Here is a 15,582-nt window from a genome sequence, read left to right as displayed (position 1 = left end):
TACTTGGGGGGGGGGGTCTCAGTCGATCGGAGGCTCCTGGGTGTTTGGCCTCTGGGAAGGGTGATGCCCTGCCACTGCTGGTGCCACCTGGGCACCTTGGCACTGCCAGCCTAGCACCATGGCTGTGCCACCTGGTAGTGCCACCCGGGTGCCAGCCTGGCAGGGGCACTGCCAGAGCGCCAGGCTGGTACTTTGCCTGCCACAGGGATCGGGCCCAGGGTGCCATGCCCATGTGAGGTGGGTGAGTGGGGGTGGGGGGTGGGCTCAACAACACACAGGCAGGTGAGTTGGGGGAGGTCCGATGGTTGCGTCAGGGGGTCGAGGGATCGGGATGCCATTTCATCGGAGCTCCTCAGTGCAGGAAATGATGCTGAGTGTGGCCTCGGGATGGGGTGCGGGGGGGTGGTTCCCCATCAAGGCACTAAAAATAAATAGAGTTCCGTTAGATAGCAGGGTGGTCCCCGGCGCTTGCTAATCCTGCCGAAAACAGACTATTTTCTTTTGGTTAGATCATGCCCTTGGTCGTTGTTTTCGGACTTGGGGAGTTTCTACCCGGTCAAGCCCACACTTGGAATATTTTTCATCCCTGGGGAGCTGAATTCCAAGCATTGTGAATCTGGCGAGAGATTCAACGACCTCGTCAAGTCACCGATTTGGGCATGTCCAGAAAATAGCACCTGTTATCTTTCAGATGAAATGTTCAACTCAGGCGCTATTTACCCTCTAAATACAGACAGTCCTCAACTTTATGGCAGATGAGTTACGACAAACAGCGTTCCGGTTATTTATAAATTGACAACCCGTTTCGCCTTTACAACGGCAGTTTTGACTTTACGACTCCATGCCAGCACATCTGTACGTACCCGTCAACGTTCTGCACCACCTGTCTGTCCGACTGGATAATGTCACTCCAGCCACTGTAACATCTTTATTCAGTCGAATCGTCTTTATTAGGTTGGGAGCGAGTTTATCCTGTCAGGCTTTCGTTGGCACAATAGTTGCGACAGTGGTCAACTTATTGCCTAACATGCACTCAGAGTCAGACAATTAAGCAGGCTACTGACCGTCATATCCCTCACACTAACCGAAGAACTTGTACTAAGGCGTGCAGGCATCAGCAGTCACCTCGACAGGACAAGAGTTGAGAGCACTTAACATTGGCAGGCACCCCACAAGCTATTTGCAGCCTTGGTTCAGGAATCAATCCACCATTGTTCCTAAGGGGAAAGCGGTTCTGACTTATGACGTTTTGGCTTTCGACACAGTTTTTAGGAACCAATTGTGTCATAGATACCTGAGGACCGTCTGTAGATACAAAAGATCCAATGGCACTATTTCGAAGAAATGTGGGGTAGTTCTCTTAATGTCCTGGCCAATACTTGGCCTCAAGCTCCATGGTTACAACAAATGACCTGGTTGTTACCAAGTTGCTGTTTGAAGGACTGCTCTGTGTGCAAATTGGCTGCATTTGTGGCTACACTTGAAAAGTACAAAGGCTGTTAAGCGCCTTTGGGCATCCTCAAGTTGCTACATAAATTCAATTTGAGTCTTTTCTCTTAAGGCCTTTGACACAGTTGCTAGCGTTTGTCAATGTTTTCCTCCACCATACTCTGGATGATTAGCCCAATCACAGAGGCATGCTGTCAGTATCAGAGAGGAAAAACTGCTGATTGGCTCCAGTTTGGTGTATCAGCTTTTTTGACCGTATCCTTGTTCAGGACGGGGCCGCTGAAGCCACAGTAATTTCTTGCACACATCTGCTGCAACTCTGATACAAGAATGTTGAAACATAAAGCTGAGTAATTTTATTGAATGCTTCATTGGCAAACTGCACTCTTTAGCTATGTACAGTTAATGTGCTAAACTCGAGTGTGCTTATATATATATTTATACATTTAAAAAATAACACAACAAACACGACAAGGGTCAAAACCCAGTAAAGGAAATCAAATCATTCTGCAGTACTCAACAGCTATACAATGTGAACGCATGCATCGACGTGGCAAGATTTTGGATCAAGCAACACAGTTATCCTGCAGTTCTAAAGGAGGGGGGGGGGGCGGGGGATATTCCCATATACATTGTGAAGCATTTGAGGTAACAAAATACCACTGGAGTGGAGCGACAAAAGATGCGGGAGTTGACTGCCGCCGGCAACGGGGGCGGCCCAACGGTGACCTTTGACCCAACGTGCAGGCTGCGAGGCCTGGTCCAACAGGGCACGCTCGACAATGGCAGGCTTGCCCAGCCTGAATTTGCCAGGAAGAAGTGGGGCGGGCTGGTGAGGTTGGGCCATTAGGAAAAAGGGGTTTTTGTTGCATTTCAGGTACAGAGCAGATTAATGGAGAGGTTGATTTAAATGTTGTAGGTGTCTTGAGGGGGCTGTACGGTACTGAAGGGAACATCCAGGCCAGGCCAAAAGCCTTGGCCTCTCCTGCTATACAGAATACCAGAGCTATTTACAGTTTAAAAGGAAACAAGGTAGAGCAAATTGATTTAATTAACAAATATGGCGTATAAACACAAATTGGTTTAACTCACAGAACACTGTTTCAGCCTTTTTTTGATAGTTTATTTGCCTAATATTAATCAAAAAAATATAGACTAGGGTTTGTCGGCCAAGTTCCTCTTTCAAATTTCGATATTGCTTCAGTGTAAACAAATAAATAAATTATTTACAATCTTTGGCAAAATTCACTGATTCCCACAAACATTTTTTTTAAAGAAAGAAAAGGGTGGGGGGGGGGGAGGAGAGAGAGAGAATAAAACCATAAATAAATTAAATAGCAAAATATGATACAATCTAAATATTCACATCTTTTTTTGCCCCCTCGCCCTCTGCAAACTTGGGTCTCTCATTCCTGGAAAGACGGTCGCACTTTGCGATGACTTGTGGAACCACACCGATGTTCCTCGTCCAAAAAAAAGGGAGGGAGGTGGATTGAGGGAGAGAGGGAGGGGAAGGAGAGAGGGAGGAGAGGGATCACATGAGGAAGGAGTTGGTTGCTTCTCAAGTCAGAAATAATTTTATATAGCCGTTACTAACATTGAAAGACTGCAATGTGTGTAAAAAAAAAAAGAACAAAAATGATATACGATATATAGAATATATATAGATACACATCTACATATATTCAGATTAAGCCCATACATTATTGGTTTGCGGTTTACTTTGTCCCTCGGCCCTACCCGAATACCAGTCATAGCCATTTCTCAGTTGGGAGAAAGGAATTGACTGGTCTGTCAGTTAATCGATTAAATGGTACATAAGAGAGTGTTTATAGGATTCGTACACCATTGCTGCGATAGATGTGCCATCCTGTACTATCAAGAGCTGAAAAGCTTCTATATACACACAACAAAATGTGATAGAAAAAGTTGTAAACAAAGTGGTTTTAAAACATTTTTTTTTGTAATTCATTAATGTATCCCAGAAGGTGTCATTTTTTTTAAAAAAACATTGTTAAATCAGCTGTCTCATTTAAAAAAAAAACAGTCCACTGCTCGGTTTCCTTGACAACAGCCTTATTAGAAAAATAGTAACGGCAGGCTTACACTGCAGCACGATAAGTTTGTTAAGTGATCACTAATCCCTCCACGCAGGTATAGTCACGGGTAGCTGGGACTTGTTTGAGTTCCGGCCGATTCAGCATCCCCGTCGCCACATTTCTGCCCTGCTGTCCAGAGAGCCGGTGCACAGAGCTGAGAGCGAGTCACCACAGTCGGCCAAAGGCGGGTGTTGGCTGAGGGAGGAGGGGCAGGGGAGGGGGAAGGGTGAGGGTCAGAGGTTACACTCAGGAAGCCAGCGAGAAAAGAGTGGGCGGGAATCGGGACTCCGCCAGTCGGACTGAGGTGACCCGAGGGCTGCGCAGCATGTTCAAGGGTCCCACGAGGCGCGCTGCAGGCGAGGTACTCAGTTATCTGCCGGGGGGAGGGAGAAAAAAAAAAGAGACGTTACGTCTAAATTCTTTCTGTTTGGAGGCCGGGACTTTTATAACTATTGTCTCCCCCGCCCCCACTCCCCACACTTTTGTTACATTCAAAAATGCCCGGGCGATAGTTCTCTGCTGCGTTCTTCCCCAACCAACCGTGCCGTGTAAATAGTTGCTCCCTTTGAAATTTGGCACTCTTGCGCCTGGCCTGATGAGTGCAAGTGAAAAGTTTTGACAGCATGTCGCTTTTTTCAGCAATGCCCATGCCCCCGAAAGGAAAAATTTGCGCCCACTCTTAGATGGCTGCGGACGTTTTGGCAGATTGGATATGCTTTTCCTCAGGTTCCCTCAGCAGGTTTTACTTGATATCTGCGCTGCCTGATGTGGCTTAAACCAGCCGACAGGGAAGGCCTCAGGGTTCTCCGGCAGTGCGGACTGCGTGAGCGGGATAGCCATCGAAGTGAGCTGTATTAACGGGTCCAAGGGACAACTGGATGTGCTTCTGGAGGGAGAAGTGAATGGGTAAATGGGATTCTTTGCTGTAAAACTCCATGGGCAGGATTCTCCGTCCCGCCAGACCCGTTTTCTGGCGCGACGCGGCAGCAGGATCTCTGACCTAGCCGCCGGCCAATGGGGATTCCCATTGTGGCCATCCCCACGCCATCGGGAAATTCCCGGGTGTGAGTACGCTGCTGGGGAAGCAGAGAATCCCACCGACGGGGAATCCGTGCTGAGGTAAGTGGCTCTGCTGAATTCACTGCTATATGTAACATGCGTGTTATAGTGTAGTGACCCATGTGAGTAAACAAGCCTGGAGCATAACAGAGGCCTTCTATTAGAATCAAGGAGCTCCGAGGACCAATGCTGAATCATCAGAACTGACCAGTGTGACTAATGTTCTCAGTAAAAGTTAGTTGTTACCCCATGAACATTCTTTTCCCAATGCGTGGCATTTAACCGGAACAAGGCAGCTGCAACCGCGCATGCGCATATAACACGGACGTTGATTGGCACACTCCCAATGAAATGCTGTTATATAATTACTCTTTAGGTCATGCAATGATTGTTGGAATGTGGCACGGACAGTTAGAAGGTTCTTAAGCCTAGCTGCCAATCCAATCAAAGGTCAAATCATGTGACAGGAAGGGATGGGTATGTTTCGCCCCAGTTAGACCACACCTCGTGTACTGTGAGCAGCTCTGAGCACCACGTCTGAGGAGAGATACATTGACCTTGGAGGGAATGCAACCTGGATCCATCAAAATGGTACCTGGGTTCCAAGGTGCGATAACCCTCAGGAGGACCACGAGGGGTCACTCGCTGATCTGCCTCTGGGGTTTGTGGAGTGCGAGTTCCCATGGTAACGGGCTGAGACCCTTCCAGATGGGACTCGCTATCGAGCCAATTTAAACACCGTCCCAGACGCAGACCGGGAGTTCCTGTTAGTCCCGGGCTGGGACACCCGTGTCGTACGCAGTGGGTGCGGCTTTACTTTTAATTTAATATAAATGTGGTTGAACCTTTATATTCGTGTTCGGGGCCCAGACACTTCAGGAGTAAAATTAGGAAACAATGTAAAGGGTTGTAGAGGTTTGGAACTCTCTTCCTCAACTGTTTATTTTAAAACTGAGATTTTTGTGATCGAATGTGTTAAGGGATAAGGATCAAAGATGGGTATCTGGGGGCTTGGTCACAGACCAGTCAGGATCTCACTGAATGGGGGCAAAACGGGTTCTAGAGATTGAGTGGTCTCCTCCTGTTCCTATGTTAAACATTGTGATGAAATTATTCTCTGGATCACAGCCATAGGACAGCTGAATGACTGAGGGGCATTTATTTGTTTGCAATCTTTCACATTACATATTTACATTACTACACATATATATGAAAACATATAGAAGTAAAATTCATTACAGCGTAAATGTAATATGTATATGTACATTTATCTAATGTAAATAGACTGCAAAAAAATTTCTTCCAACTTAGTCCAGGTTGCTTCAACCATTGTGACAAGACAGTGCTACTGCGAACACCATTGATGGGATTTCTAGTCCCGTTTTCTAGTCAATGGACTTTTTGGCTGCACTCCAAATTCTCCAGTCCCGTTCGCGCCCATTCCCACCCCAGGCAAGACCGGAAGCCCCAGCTCAGGGCGGCGGGGAGACACAGTGGTTAGCACTGCTGCCTCTCAGCACCAGGGACCCAGTTTCAATTCCTGGGTGACTGTGTGGAGTTTACAAGTTCTCCCCGTGTGTGCGTGGGTTTCCTCCGGGTGCTCCGGTTTCCTCCCACAGTCTAAAGATGTGCAGGTTAGGTGGATTGGCCATGCTAAATTGCCCCTTAATTGGAAAAGTAAATGAATTGGGTATTCTAAATTTATAAAATCTGAAACTGGCCATTGGATTGGATTGGATTTGTCACGTGTACCGAGGTAACAGTGAAAAGTATTGTTCTGCGTGCAGCTCAATCAGATCATTTAGTACATGGAAAGAAAATACGGAATAGGGCAACACAAGGTGCACAATATAAATACATAGGCACCGGTATTGGGTGAAGCACACAGGAGTGTAGTATTAATCAGATCAGTCCATAAGAGGGTCATTTAGGAGTCTGGTGACAGTGGGGAAGAAGCTGTTTTTGAGTCTGTTCGTGCGTGTTCTCAGACTTTGTATCTTCTGCCAGATGGAAGAGTGAGTAGGCCGGGTGGGAGGGGTCTTTGATTATGCTGCCCGCTTTCCCCAGGCAGCGGGAGGTGTAGACAGAGTCAATGGCTGGCAGGCAGGTTTGTGTGATGGACTGGGCGATGTTCACGACTCTGAAGTTTCTTGCGGTCCTGGGCCGAGCAGTTGCCATACCTGTCTGTGTTGCAGCCACACAGGATGCTGTCTGTGGTGCACCTGTAATGGTTGCCCCTTAGTATCCAGGGATATGCAGGTGAGGTAATGGGGATAGTGTGGGGTGGGCGGGGCTGTGGATGTGGGCAGAGGGCTTTTTCAGAGGGTCGGTGCAGACGTGATGGGCCGAATGGCCTGTTTCTGAACTGTAGGGATTCCATGATTCTATACCTACATTGAGCCAACTATTGTGATTGGTGCCATAATTCGAGGGATATGCGATGCCCTGTGCATGTTACGGATTACAATATGGACATGCGGAGACAAAGGGTAGGGCAGGCTTACCTCGACACTCATACTTGAGGTCAGAGAAGTAGAGGGCCTCCTGGGAGAAGACAAAGAGCCCTAATCGTCCGCCGGCTAACGTCTTATCGTAGATTGGGCCAGAATCAGCCATGATTTGCTTTCCTTCATAAACTACCACCCTGCAGACACAGAAACAGAATTGAGAATCCCACCACAACGACACTTACAAAATGTCAAAAACAATCTGAAACAGAGTTCAAATGTCAGCAAGTGTGTGTAGATGGAGCATAGATGTAGCTGCATCAAGACGGAGTCTGTAGAGAATGCGTGACAGAGAACTAGACTATTTATGTTCGATGTAGATGTCCCTCTCTCTCTAACTCACGTATCTCAAAAGGATAGGTGGTGGCGTAGTCGTATTCAAATAATTTACAGTGCTGAAGGAGGCCACTCGGCCCATCGAGTCTGCACCGGCCCTTGGAAAGATCACCCTACCCAAGCCCACACTTCCACCCTATCCCTGTAACCCAGTAACCCCACTTAACCTTTTTGGACACTAAGGGCAATTTATCATGGCCAATCGACCTAACCCGCACATCTTTGGACTGTGGGAGGAAACCGGATCACCCGGAGGAAATCCACGCACACACGGGAAGAACGTGCAGACTCCGCACAGACAGTGACCCAAGCCGGGAATCGAACCCGAGACCCTGGAGCTGTGAAGCAACTGTGCTAACCACTATGCTACCGTGCTGCCCTATTAGTAATCCAGAGACCCAGGGTAATTCTCTGGAGTCCCGAGTTCAAATCCAACTGGGCCGTTGGTGAAATTCGAATTCAATTAAAACAAAATCTGGAATTGGGGCGGGATTCGTCCGTAATCGGTGGGGCAGGCAACTCCGGCGGGACGGAGTGGCGTGGATCACTCCGGCGTCGGGCCGTCCCAAAGGTGCGGAATGCTCCGCACTTTCAGGGGCTAGGCCGGCCCCGGAGTGGTTTGCGCCCAGCAGGCCGGCGGGAAAGGGGCTTGGCGCCACGCCAGCTGGCGCCGAAGGGCCTCTGCCAGTCGTCGCGAGTTGGCCCATGCGCGGGAGCACCGGGCGTGCTGGCGTCATTCCCGCGCATGCGCAGAGGGCTTTGTTTCCGCACCGGGAATGGCGGACCGGTACAGCCTCCGGTGCGGAAGGATAGAGTGCCCCCACAGCACAGGCCCGCCCGCGGATCGGTGGGCCCCGATCGCGAGCCAGGCCATCGGGGGGGCACCTCCCGGGGCCAGATCCCCCCGCGCCCCCCCTCCCAAGAACCCCGGAGGCCGCCTGCGCCACCAGGTCCCGCCGGTAAGAAACTACTCCAATTTACGCCGGCGGGACTGGCAAAAGACGGGCGGGACTTCGGCCCATCGCGGGCCGGAGAATTCGGCAGCGCCGGGGCCCACTGAGCCGCGCCGGTACCCGCCATTCTCCGAGACGGGCGGTGCGACTCACGCAGGGCCGATTTATGGGGGGCCGGGGAATTTGGAGGACGGCGGGGGTGGGATTCACGCCGACCCCCGGCGATTCTCCGAACTGGCGGGGGGCGGGGGGGGCGGGGGGGTCGGAGAATCCCGCCCTCAAAGTCTAACGATGAGCTGCTGTAAAAACCCATCTGGTTCACTGATGTCCTTCAGGGTGGGAAATCTGCTGTCCTTACCCGGTCTGGCCTACATATGACTCCAGACCTACACAGCAATGCGATTGACTCTTAACTGCTTCCACTGAAGTGGCCCAGCAAGCCACTCAGTTGAAGGGCAATTAGGGATGGGCAACGAATGCTGGCCCACATCCCAAGAAAAATGAGTATGTCAGCATACTGAGGGCAGTATTTAAAGTGAAGTGTACTCGCTTTTAATTTTGCTTTTCTTTTAAAGAGAAGGTTTGCTCTTCACCATCTTAAGATGCAGACAAGGGAAATATTTATCATTGTCATCCCCACTGTTTACAGATACTGATAAACAGTATCAGCAGCACGGTAGCACAGTGGTTAGCACTGTTGCTTCACAGCGGCAGGGACCCAGGTTCGATTCTCGGCTTGGGTCACCGCGGAGTCTGCACGTTCTCCCCCGTGTCTGCGCGGGTTTCCTCCGGGTGCTCCGGTTTCCTCCCACAAGTCCCGAAAGACGTGCTGTGAGGTGAACTGGACATTCTGAATTCTCCCTCTGTGTACCCAAACAGGTGCCGGAATATAGGGACTAGGGGCTTTTCACAGTAACTTCATTGCAGTGTTGATGTAAGCCTACCTGTGACAATAAAGATTATTATTTTATGTATGAGCCTGCAGACAACCTTCCGGGGTTTCTCTTTACTGTTGGTTTCTAGTTTTTGTAGTTTGGGTTCAGATTTAGGTTATATTGCTGATGAACTAAATGGAATCACAACACTCAGAGAGCGAGCTGTTGGCAATGACTAGTCCACTGAGGACACATATTTAAAAAACATTCACCCCCATAATGTATTGAAATGGCATCACACATGCCGCTATCTTAATGGTGACACCAAATGGCCTTTACCTCAATTACAGTTCATCTTCTTATTCATTCAGGGAATGTGGGCATCATCTGGCAAGACCGGCAGTTATTACCCATCCCTAATTGCCCTTGAGAAGGCGGTGATAAGCACTGTTATTGAAAATAACTGAGTGGCTTATTGGGAGCAGATTTGGCGGAGGCCACCCAGCTGGAGCTCGTTAAAAGACTACACGTGAAAGCCGGCCCAGGCAGGGCCTGGCGTGCTCAATTCCCCCAGCAAGGACTGGACTGGGAGAGAGTTACGGCTGTGGGCAGAATATTGTATATAGTTCAATAAATCTTCAGTCTACAACCGCTGGCTTCCTCGCGTTGCTAAAGTATTAAATATTTATTGGTAATTTTTCTACAGGAAATCAGGAAACTGCCCACACACGAGGATCACTCCCTCGGTCTCGTTTGCGAGTCATGTGTCAGAGTGGCTTGTGAAGGCTTCAGCAAAAATGACGACTTGGGATTTATATAATACCTTTAACAATAAGCTGCCCCAAGGTGCCTCGCGGGAGTGTTATTGAGCAAGAACTGACATCGAGCCACACACTGAGACATTAGTCTAAAGCTTGGCACAGAAGTGGATCTTAAGGATCATCTTAAAGGGGGAAGGAAAATAATTTTACTTTGTGCTTCACATTACTTACTTTTTGTTGAACTGTTTTAGCTTTCCAAACACTTTTTAATCTAATAGTAATAGTTCATCTGGTCTATTTTCTGGACGCAGACTGAAACTTTCACCTTTCACCTTGGCTATTTTGGCCTTGAACCAGTGCTGTGATATGAAGGGATTTAGTGCATTCCTATGAAATTCCTCTGTCCACTATTTCAATAGAGATGTCAACCTAGTTAAAATCAATAGCTGAGCACCTCTGTTAAGACTACAGCAGAAGAATTTCATATGACTGTGCCAGGTGTTTGTTGACGAAAGAAGTATAGTCACTTATTTATTTTTTAAATTTAGAGTACCCAATTCATTTTTTCCAATTAAGGAGCAATTTAGCGTGGCCAATCCACCCACCTCTTTGGGTTGTGGGGGTGAAACCCACGCAAACACGGGGAGAATGTGCAAACTCCACATGGACAGAGACCTGGGGCCGGGATCGAACCTGGGACCTCGGCGCCGTGCGGCAACAGGGCTAACCCACTGCAGTACAGTCACTTATATGTACATCTCTCTCACTGGCTACAGTCTGAGATTAAGCCAATCAGTTTGCAACCTTGGTGTCACAGTTGATCCTTGTCGTGTTAGGTACACTGGTCTAACACTGGCTGCAACTGGATGCAGTTTAGATCAGAAAGATACTCCAGACCTTGAAGTTAGTTCAATCAGGTTTATTGGACTAATAGCACAGTTAGCACAGTTCTCTGTGAGTTCAACTCTCTGCCTGGTTACTCTGTCTGACTGAACCAGGTGGAGGTGTGAGATTGTAACAACACCCTTGATTGACTCTCCAGGTGTTCATCAGTGGAAAGAGGCAGAGTGTGAGTGCCTCGTGTCTTTTATAGTCAGATCTCACCCCTGAGTGTCCTGCCTGCTTATTGGTCATATCCTGTTCTCTGTGTCCATTAGCTGCTTGTCTGTATATTATGTGTGTGAATGCATATCATGACAATCCTGAAATGAACTTCCAACCTCACATTTGGACCATCGCTAAGACCGTCTATTTCCACCTCAGTAACATCACCTGACTTGTCCCGTGTGTCAGCTCACCTGCTGCTTAAACCCTCCTTCATGCCTTTGTTGCCTCCGGTATCGACTATTCCAATGGTCTCCTGGCTGATCTCCCACATTCAAACCTCCAAAAACCTGAGGTCATCCTAAACCCTGCTGCCCATGTCTTAACTTGCAGCCAAATCTCATCCACCCCATCACTCCTGTGCTCACTGGCCTGAATTGACTTTTAGTCAATCAACATCTTGATTTGAAAGTTTACATCCCTGTTTTCAAACCCTCCAGGGTCTCACCCCTCCCAATCTCTGCAATCTCCTCCAGCACCCACAACCCTGCGCTCCTTTAATTCCGGCCTCATGAGCATTCCTGATTATAATCGCTCCACCACTGACAGCCGGGCCTTCATTTGCCGAGGCACCGTGCTCTGAAATTCCCTCCCTACACCTCCCTAACTCTCCTTAAAACCTACCTCTGACAAAGTTTTTGGTCACCGGACTAGATGCCGCCTTGTGTATCTCGGTGTGATACTTTATTTTATAATGTTCCTGTGAAATACTTTGGGATGTTTCTTTATAAATACAATTGCTATTATAATCACACATTGCTACACCATAGTTTAAAAATGTTGTTCCTTTGAAATGGAACTTGTTCCAAAGCTACCCACCCATGCCCATTCATCTGCCCTGGGACGGCACGCTGGCATTGTGGTTATCGCCGTAGCCCCATAGCGCCAGGAACACAGGTTCAATTCCAGCTTTGGGCGACTGTAGAGTCTGTATGTTCTCCCCGTGTCTGCGTGGGTTTCTTCCGGTTGCTACGGTTTCCCATCACAGTCCAAAGCTGTGCAGTTTAGGTGGATTGGCCATGCTGAAATCCCCCTTATTGTCCAAAGATGTGCAGGTTAGGTGGGATCATGGGGATCGGGCCGGGGGAGTGGACCTGGGTGGGGTGCTCTTTCGAAAAGACGGTGCAGACTCGATGGGCCGAATGGCCTCCTTCAGCTCTGTGGGAATTCTATGGTTCTATTTCTTTTAACTCTTTTCATTTTCAAAATATCTATTCCGCTTCCCTTTGCCAGCAATCGTGGATTCTGCAGCCATCGTCAATTCTGCGAAGGCATTTCAGGTCCTCACGAGCCGTTCCTTGGTCATCCAAACTGTCCTCTCTGATTGTCAGCCAATGGGCTTGTGAGATTAGGTCTCCTCGATTTACCCTCTCAAAACCCGTCATTATGCCACTTTGCTCAAGTCTGTCCATGTAACTGCAGTCTCTTATCTCTGATATTATTTTAGCAAAATCCCCTCTCTCATTCTTCCCGGCAAGACTTTTAACCAGCCAACAAAGAAAATAAGAATGGACCAGCCCAAGTCTCTCCCATTCCAGCATAATGTAACTTCCCCAAGCGTCTGCCGCTATGCGATCTGTGTGCACTATTTACCCAGAGGAGGAAATGTCCTGGGCGTACATACAATTTTTCCGTAATTCAGTTACCTTCGCCCCAGTTCCCGACCAGCAGTGTTGGTATAATGTGCTGCTTACCTGATGAAACCTGTTTTGGGTCGATGGATTAAGTGCCACCTGTAGGCAGTGTAATCCTTCCAGCCAATATTCTTGGGGTCATGCCATAATGTTCGTACCTGAAACATTAACAGATTCACATTAACGTCAATGGAGACTTTCCCGCAGGAAATGCATTTGCACCAAAGTGGCTGAGGTTCACAAAGTTCATAAAGAATTGGTGGCAAATTCTTCCCAAAAGGTTGACTTATCACCTACGTGAAGCTGTAAAGTCTGTTTTGTGTTGGGAACTATACCTTTTCCTTCTAAAATAAAGCATGTCCGGGATTTTTCGCACCCCCCCCCCCCCCGCCCCCCCGCTTTCCGCAGCAGATGCGGCGAGCCATTCAAATCCCCGTTGACATCGGTGGGATCGGAAAATCCCACCTGTGGGAGGGTCTGGAAAATCCCACCCTATCTCTTTTAAGTTGCCGTTGGATACGCCTCAGCTTATGGCTGAACCAAATTGGTTTTATTGGGGTAATTTGAAGTCAGATAATTGAGTAATTACAAATTGAGATAAATTATAATGCTCTTCATATAAAAACCTACGGGACTAATTTCCTCTTTCCTCCAGCCGTTTCCAGCATTACATAGAACATACAGTGCAGCAGGAGGCCATTCGGCCCATCGAGTCTGCACCGACCCACTTAAGCCCTCACTTCCACCCTATACCCGTAACCCAATAACCGCTGCTAACCTTTTGGACACTAAGGGCAATTTATCATGGCCAATCCACCTAACCTGCACACCTTTGGACTGTGGGAGGAAACCGGAGCACCCGGAGGAAACCCACGCAGACACGGGGAGAACGTGCAGACTCCGCACAGACAGTGACCCAGTGGGGAATTGAACCTGGGTCCCTTGCCCTGTGAAGCCACAGTGCTAACCACTGTGCTACCGTGCTGCCCACTCATTAGTCTTTCTGTCCATGGAGGGCCTGGGGAACATTCTCCTACATGCCCACATCCCGAATGCGGTCAGCTTAGCAATAGCCTCTTTGTGCGATATCCATGTCTCCAGTGCAAATAACTTGGTTGGCAAAACATCGCACCTCAGCATCCCCGACCTGCGGTTCAGGTGCACTTTCTTTGATGTTAACACACCTTCCACTTCACCGCCATTGTTTTAGATCACGGATGGTCTGTACCTTTATTTACTTGACTTGGTTCCCTGTCCCATAATAATCCAGGAACAAAAATCAATCACAGACAGTCCTACCCTACCCATATCTGACGCGCAACCTCAGGCACTTGCTCTCCATCATCACTGGCACAATAAATCCCAAATCTGGGCTGAATCAGGGGGAGGCCATTCCAGCTGGGATCAGCTAGCTCAGCACAGATTGTGGGTTGAAACGGGGCCAGGCGAGCCCAATGTTTATGGGAGCGCAACTGCCGCGAGTTCAAGTCCCACCCCGATTGCCAATGTGTGCTGGTGCGTTCAGGACATGTGGTAACTTGTGGATTGGCACCAGATGAATGGTCATGACATCTGCTGGCTTGTCGTAAAAAATCCAATTTGTCGAGGGAACTGGCCCCTCCTGAGCCAGTCTGGCTGAAGAGTGGGCCCCAATTCCACACTCTGTGCGTAACTCTCACCGTAACTAGAAATGAGCACGATAATTTGGAGCAGGAGTCGGCTATTTGGCCCTTCTGACCAGCTCCGCCATCCGAGGGGATCAAGATTGATCTGACCGTGGCGTCAGCTCCACTTTCCAACCTGTTCCCCTACCACCCTCGACTCACTGGTCGATCAAAGAATTTGTCGAACTCAGCCTTGAATATATTCAATGAACCAGCCTCCAACTGCTCTCTGGGGAAATCATAGAATTTACAATCCAGAAGGAGGCCATTTGGCCCATCGAGTCTGCGGCAGCCCTTGGAAAGAGCACCCTACTTAAGCCCACACCTCCACCCCATCCCAGTAACCCCACCCAACCATTTTGACACTGAGGAACAATTTAGCATGGCCAATCCACCTACCCTGCACATCTTTGGGTTGTGGGGCTGAGACCCACGCAGACACGGGGAGAATGTGCAAACTCCACACAGACCGTGACCCGAGGCCGGGATCAACCCCGGGTCCTCAGCACCGTAGGCAGCAGTGCTAACCACTGCGCCACAGTGCCCCTCAGGATCTTATGTTTCAAAAGGATCACCTCTCATTCTTCTAAACTATAGGCCCGACCTGCTCAATCTTTTCTTATCACTCGAGTGAATCTTCTCCGAATTGGTTCTGATACAATTAAATAAATAAGTGCGAAGTTACTGTGAAAAGCCCCTAGTTGCCACATTCCGGCGCCTGTTCGGGTACACAGAGGGAACATTCAGAATTCTCAGCCGGACAGGATTTGAACCCGCGCTGCTGGCCTTGTTCTGCATTATAAACCAGCTATCTAGCCCACTGAGCTAAACCAGCTATTTATATCCATGCTGAAGCAAGGAGACCATGGGAGCGATTCTCCAATATGGAACCCAAGTGTTTGCGCTGTCGTGAACGCCGTCGCATTTCACGACGGTGCGAACCGGGCCCGGGTACCACCGATTCTAGCCCCCACAATGGGCCAGCACGGCGCTGGAGCGGTTCACACCGCTCCAGCCTCCTTTCGCGACGCCAAATGGGCGCCGCGCCAACCTGCGCATGCGTGGGGGACTTCTTTAGCGCGCCGGCCCTGACTCAACATGGCGTTGGTGTTCAGGGGCCTGGCCGCGCAACAAAGTAGGC

The 15,582-nt window shown here is 49.0% G+C and overlaps 1 protein-coding gene across 1 annotated transcript; it reads right to left on the bottom strand.

The window, feature by feature from the left end:
- Positions 1-1,782: 1,782 nt before the first annotated feature.
- Positions 1,783-12,935, bottom strand: LOC140406592 (thrombospondin-2-like; the record flags this gene model as incomplete). The annotated part of the gene is made up of 3 exons (XM_072494594.1): positions 1,783-3,921; positions 7,112-7,251; positions 12,838-12,935. Coding segments are annotated over 3 exons (246 nt in total), but the record flags the coding sequence as incomplete, so codon positions are not given.
- Positions 12,936-15,582: the final 2,647 nt, after the last annotated feature.

Source organism: Scyliorhinus torazame, unplaced genomic scaffold (genome assembly GCF_047496885.1).
Source record: "Scyliorhinus torazame isolate Kashiwa2021f unplaced genomic scaffold, sScyTor2.1 scaffold_688, whole genome shotgun sequence".
Taxonomy (NCBI): domain Eukaryota; kingdom Metazoa; phylum Chordata; class Chondrichthyes; order Carcharhiniformes; family Scyliorhinidae; genus Scyliorhinus; species Scyliorhinus torazame.
This window is presented reverse-complemented; position numbering and strand designations above follow the sequence as displayed.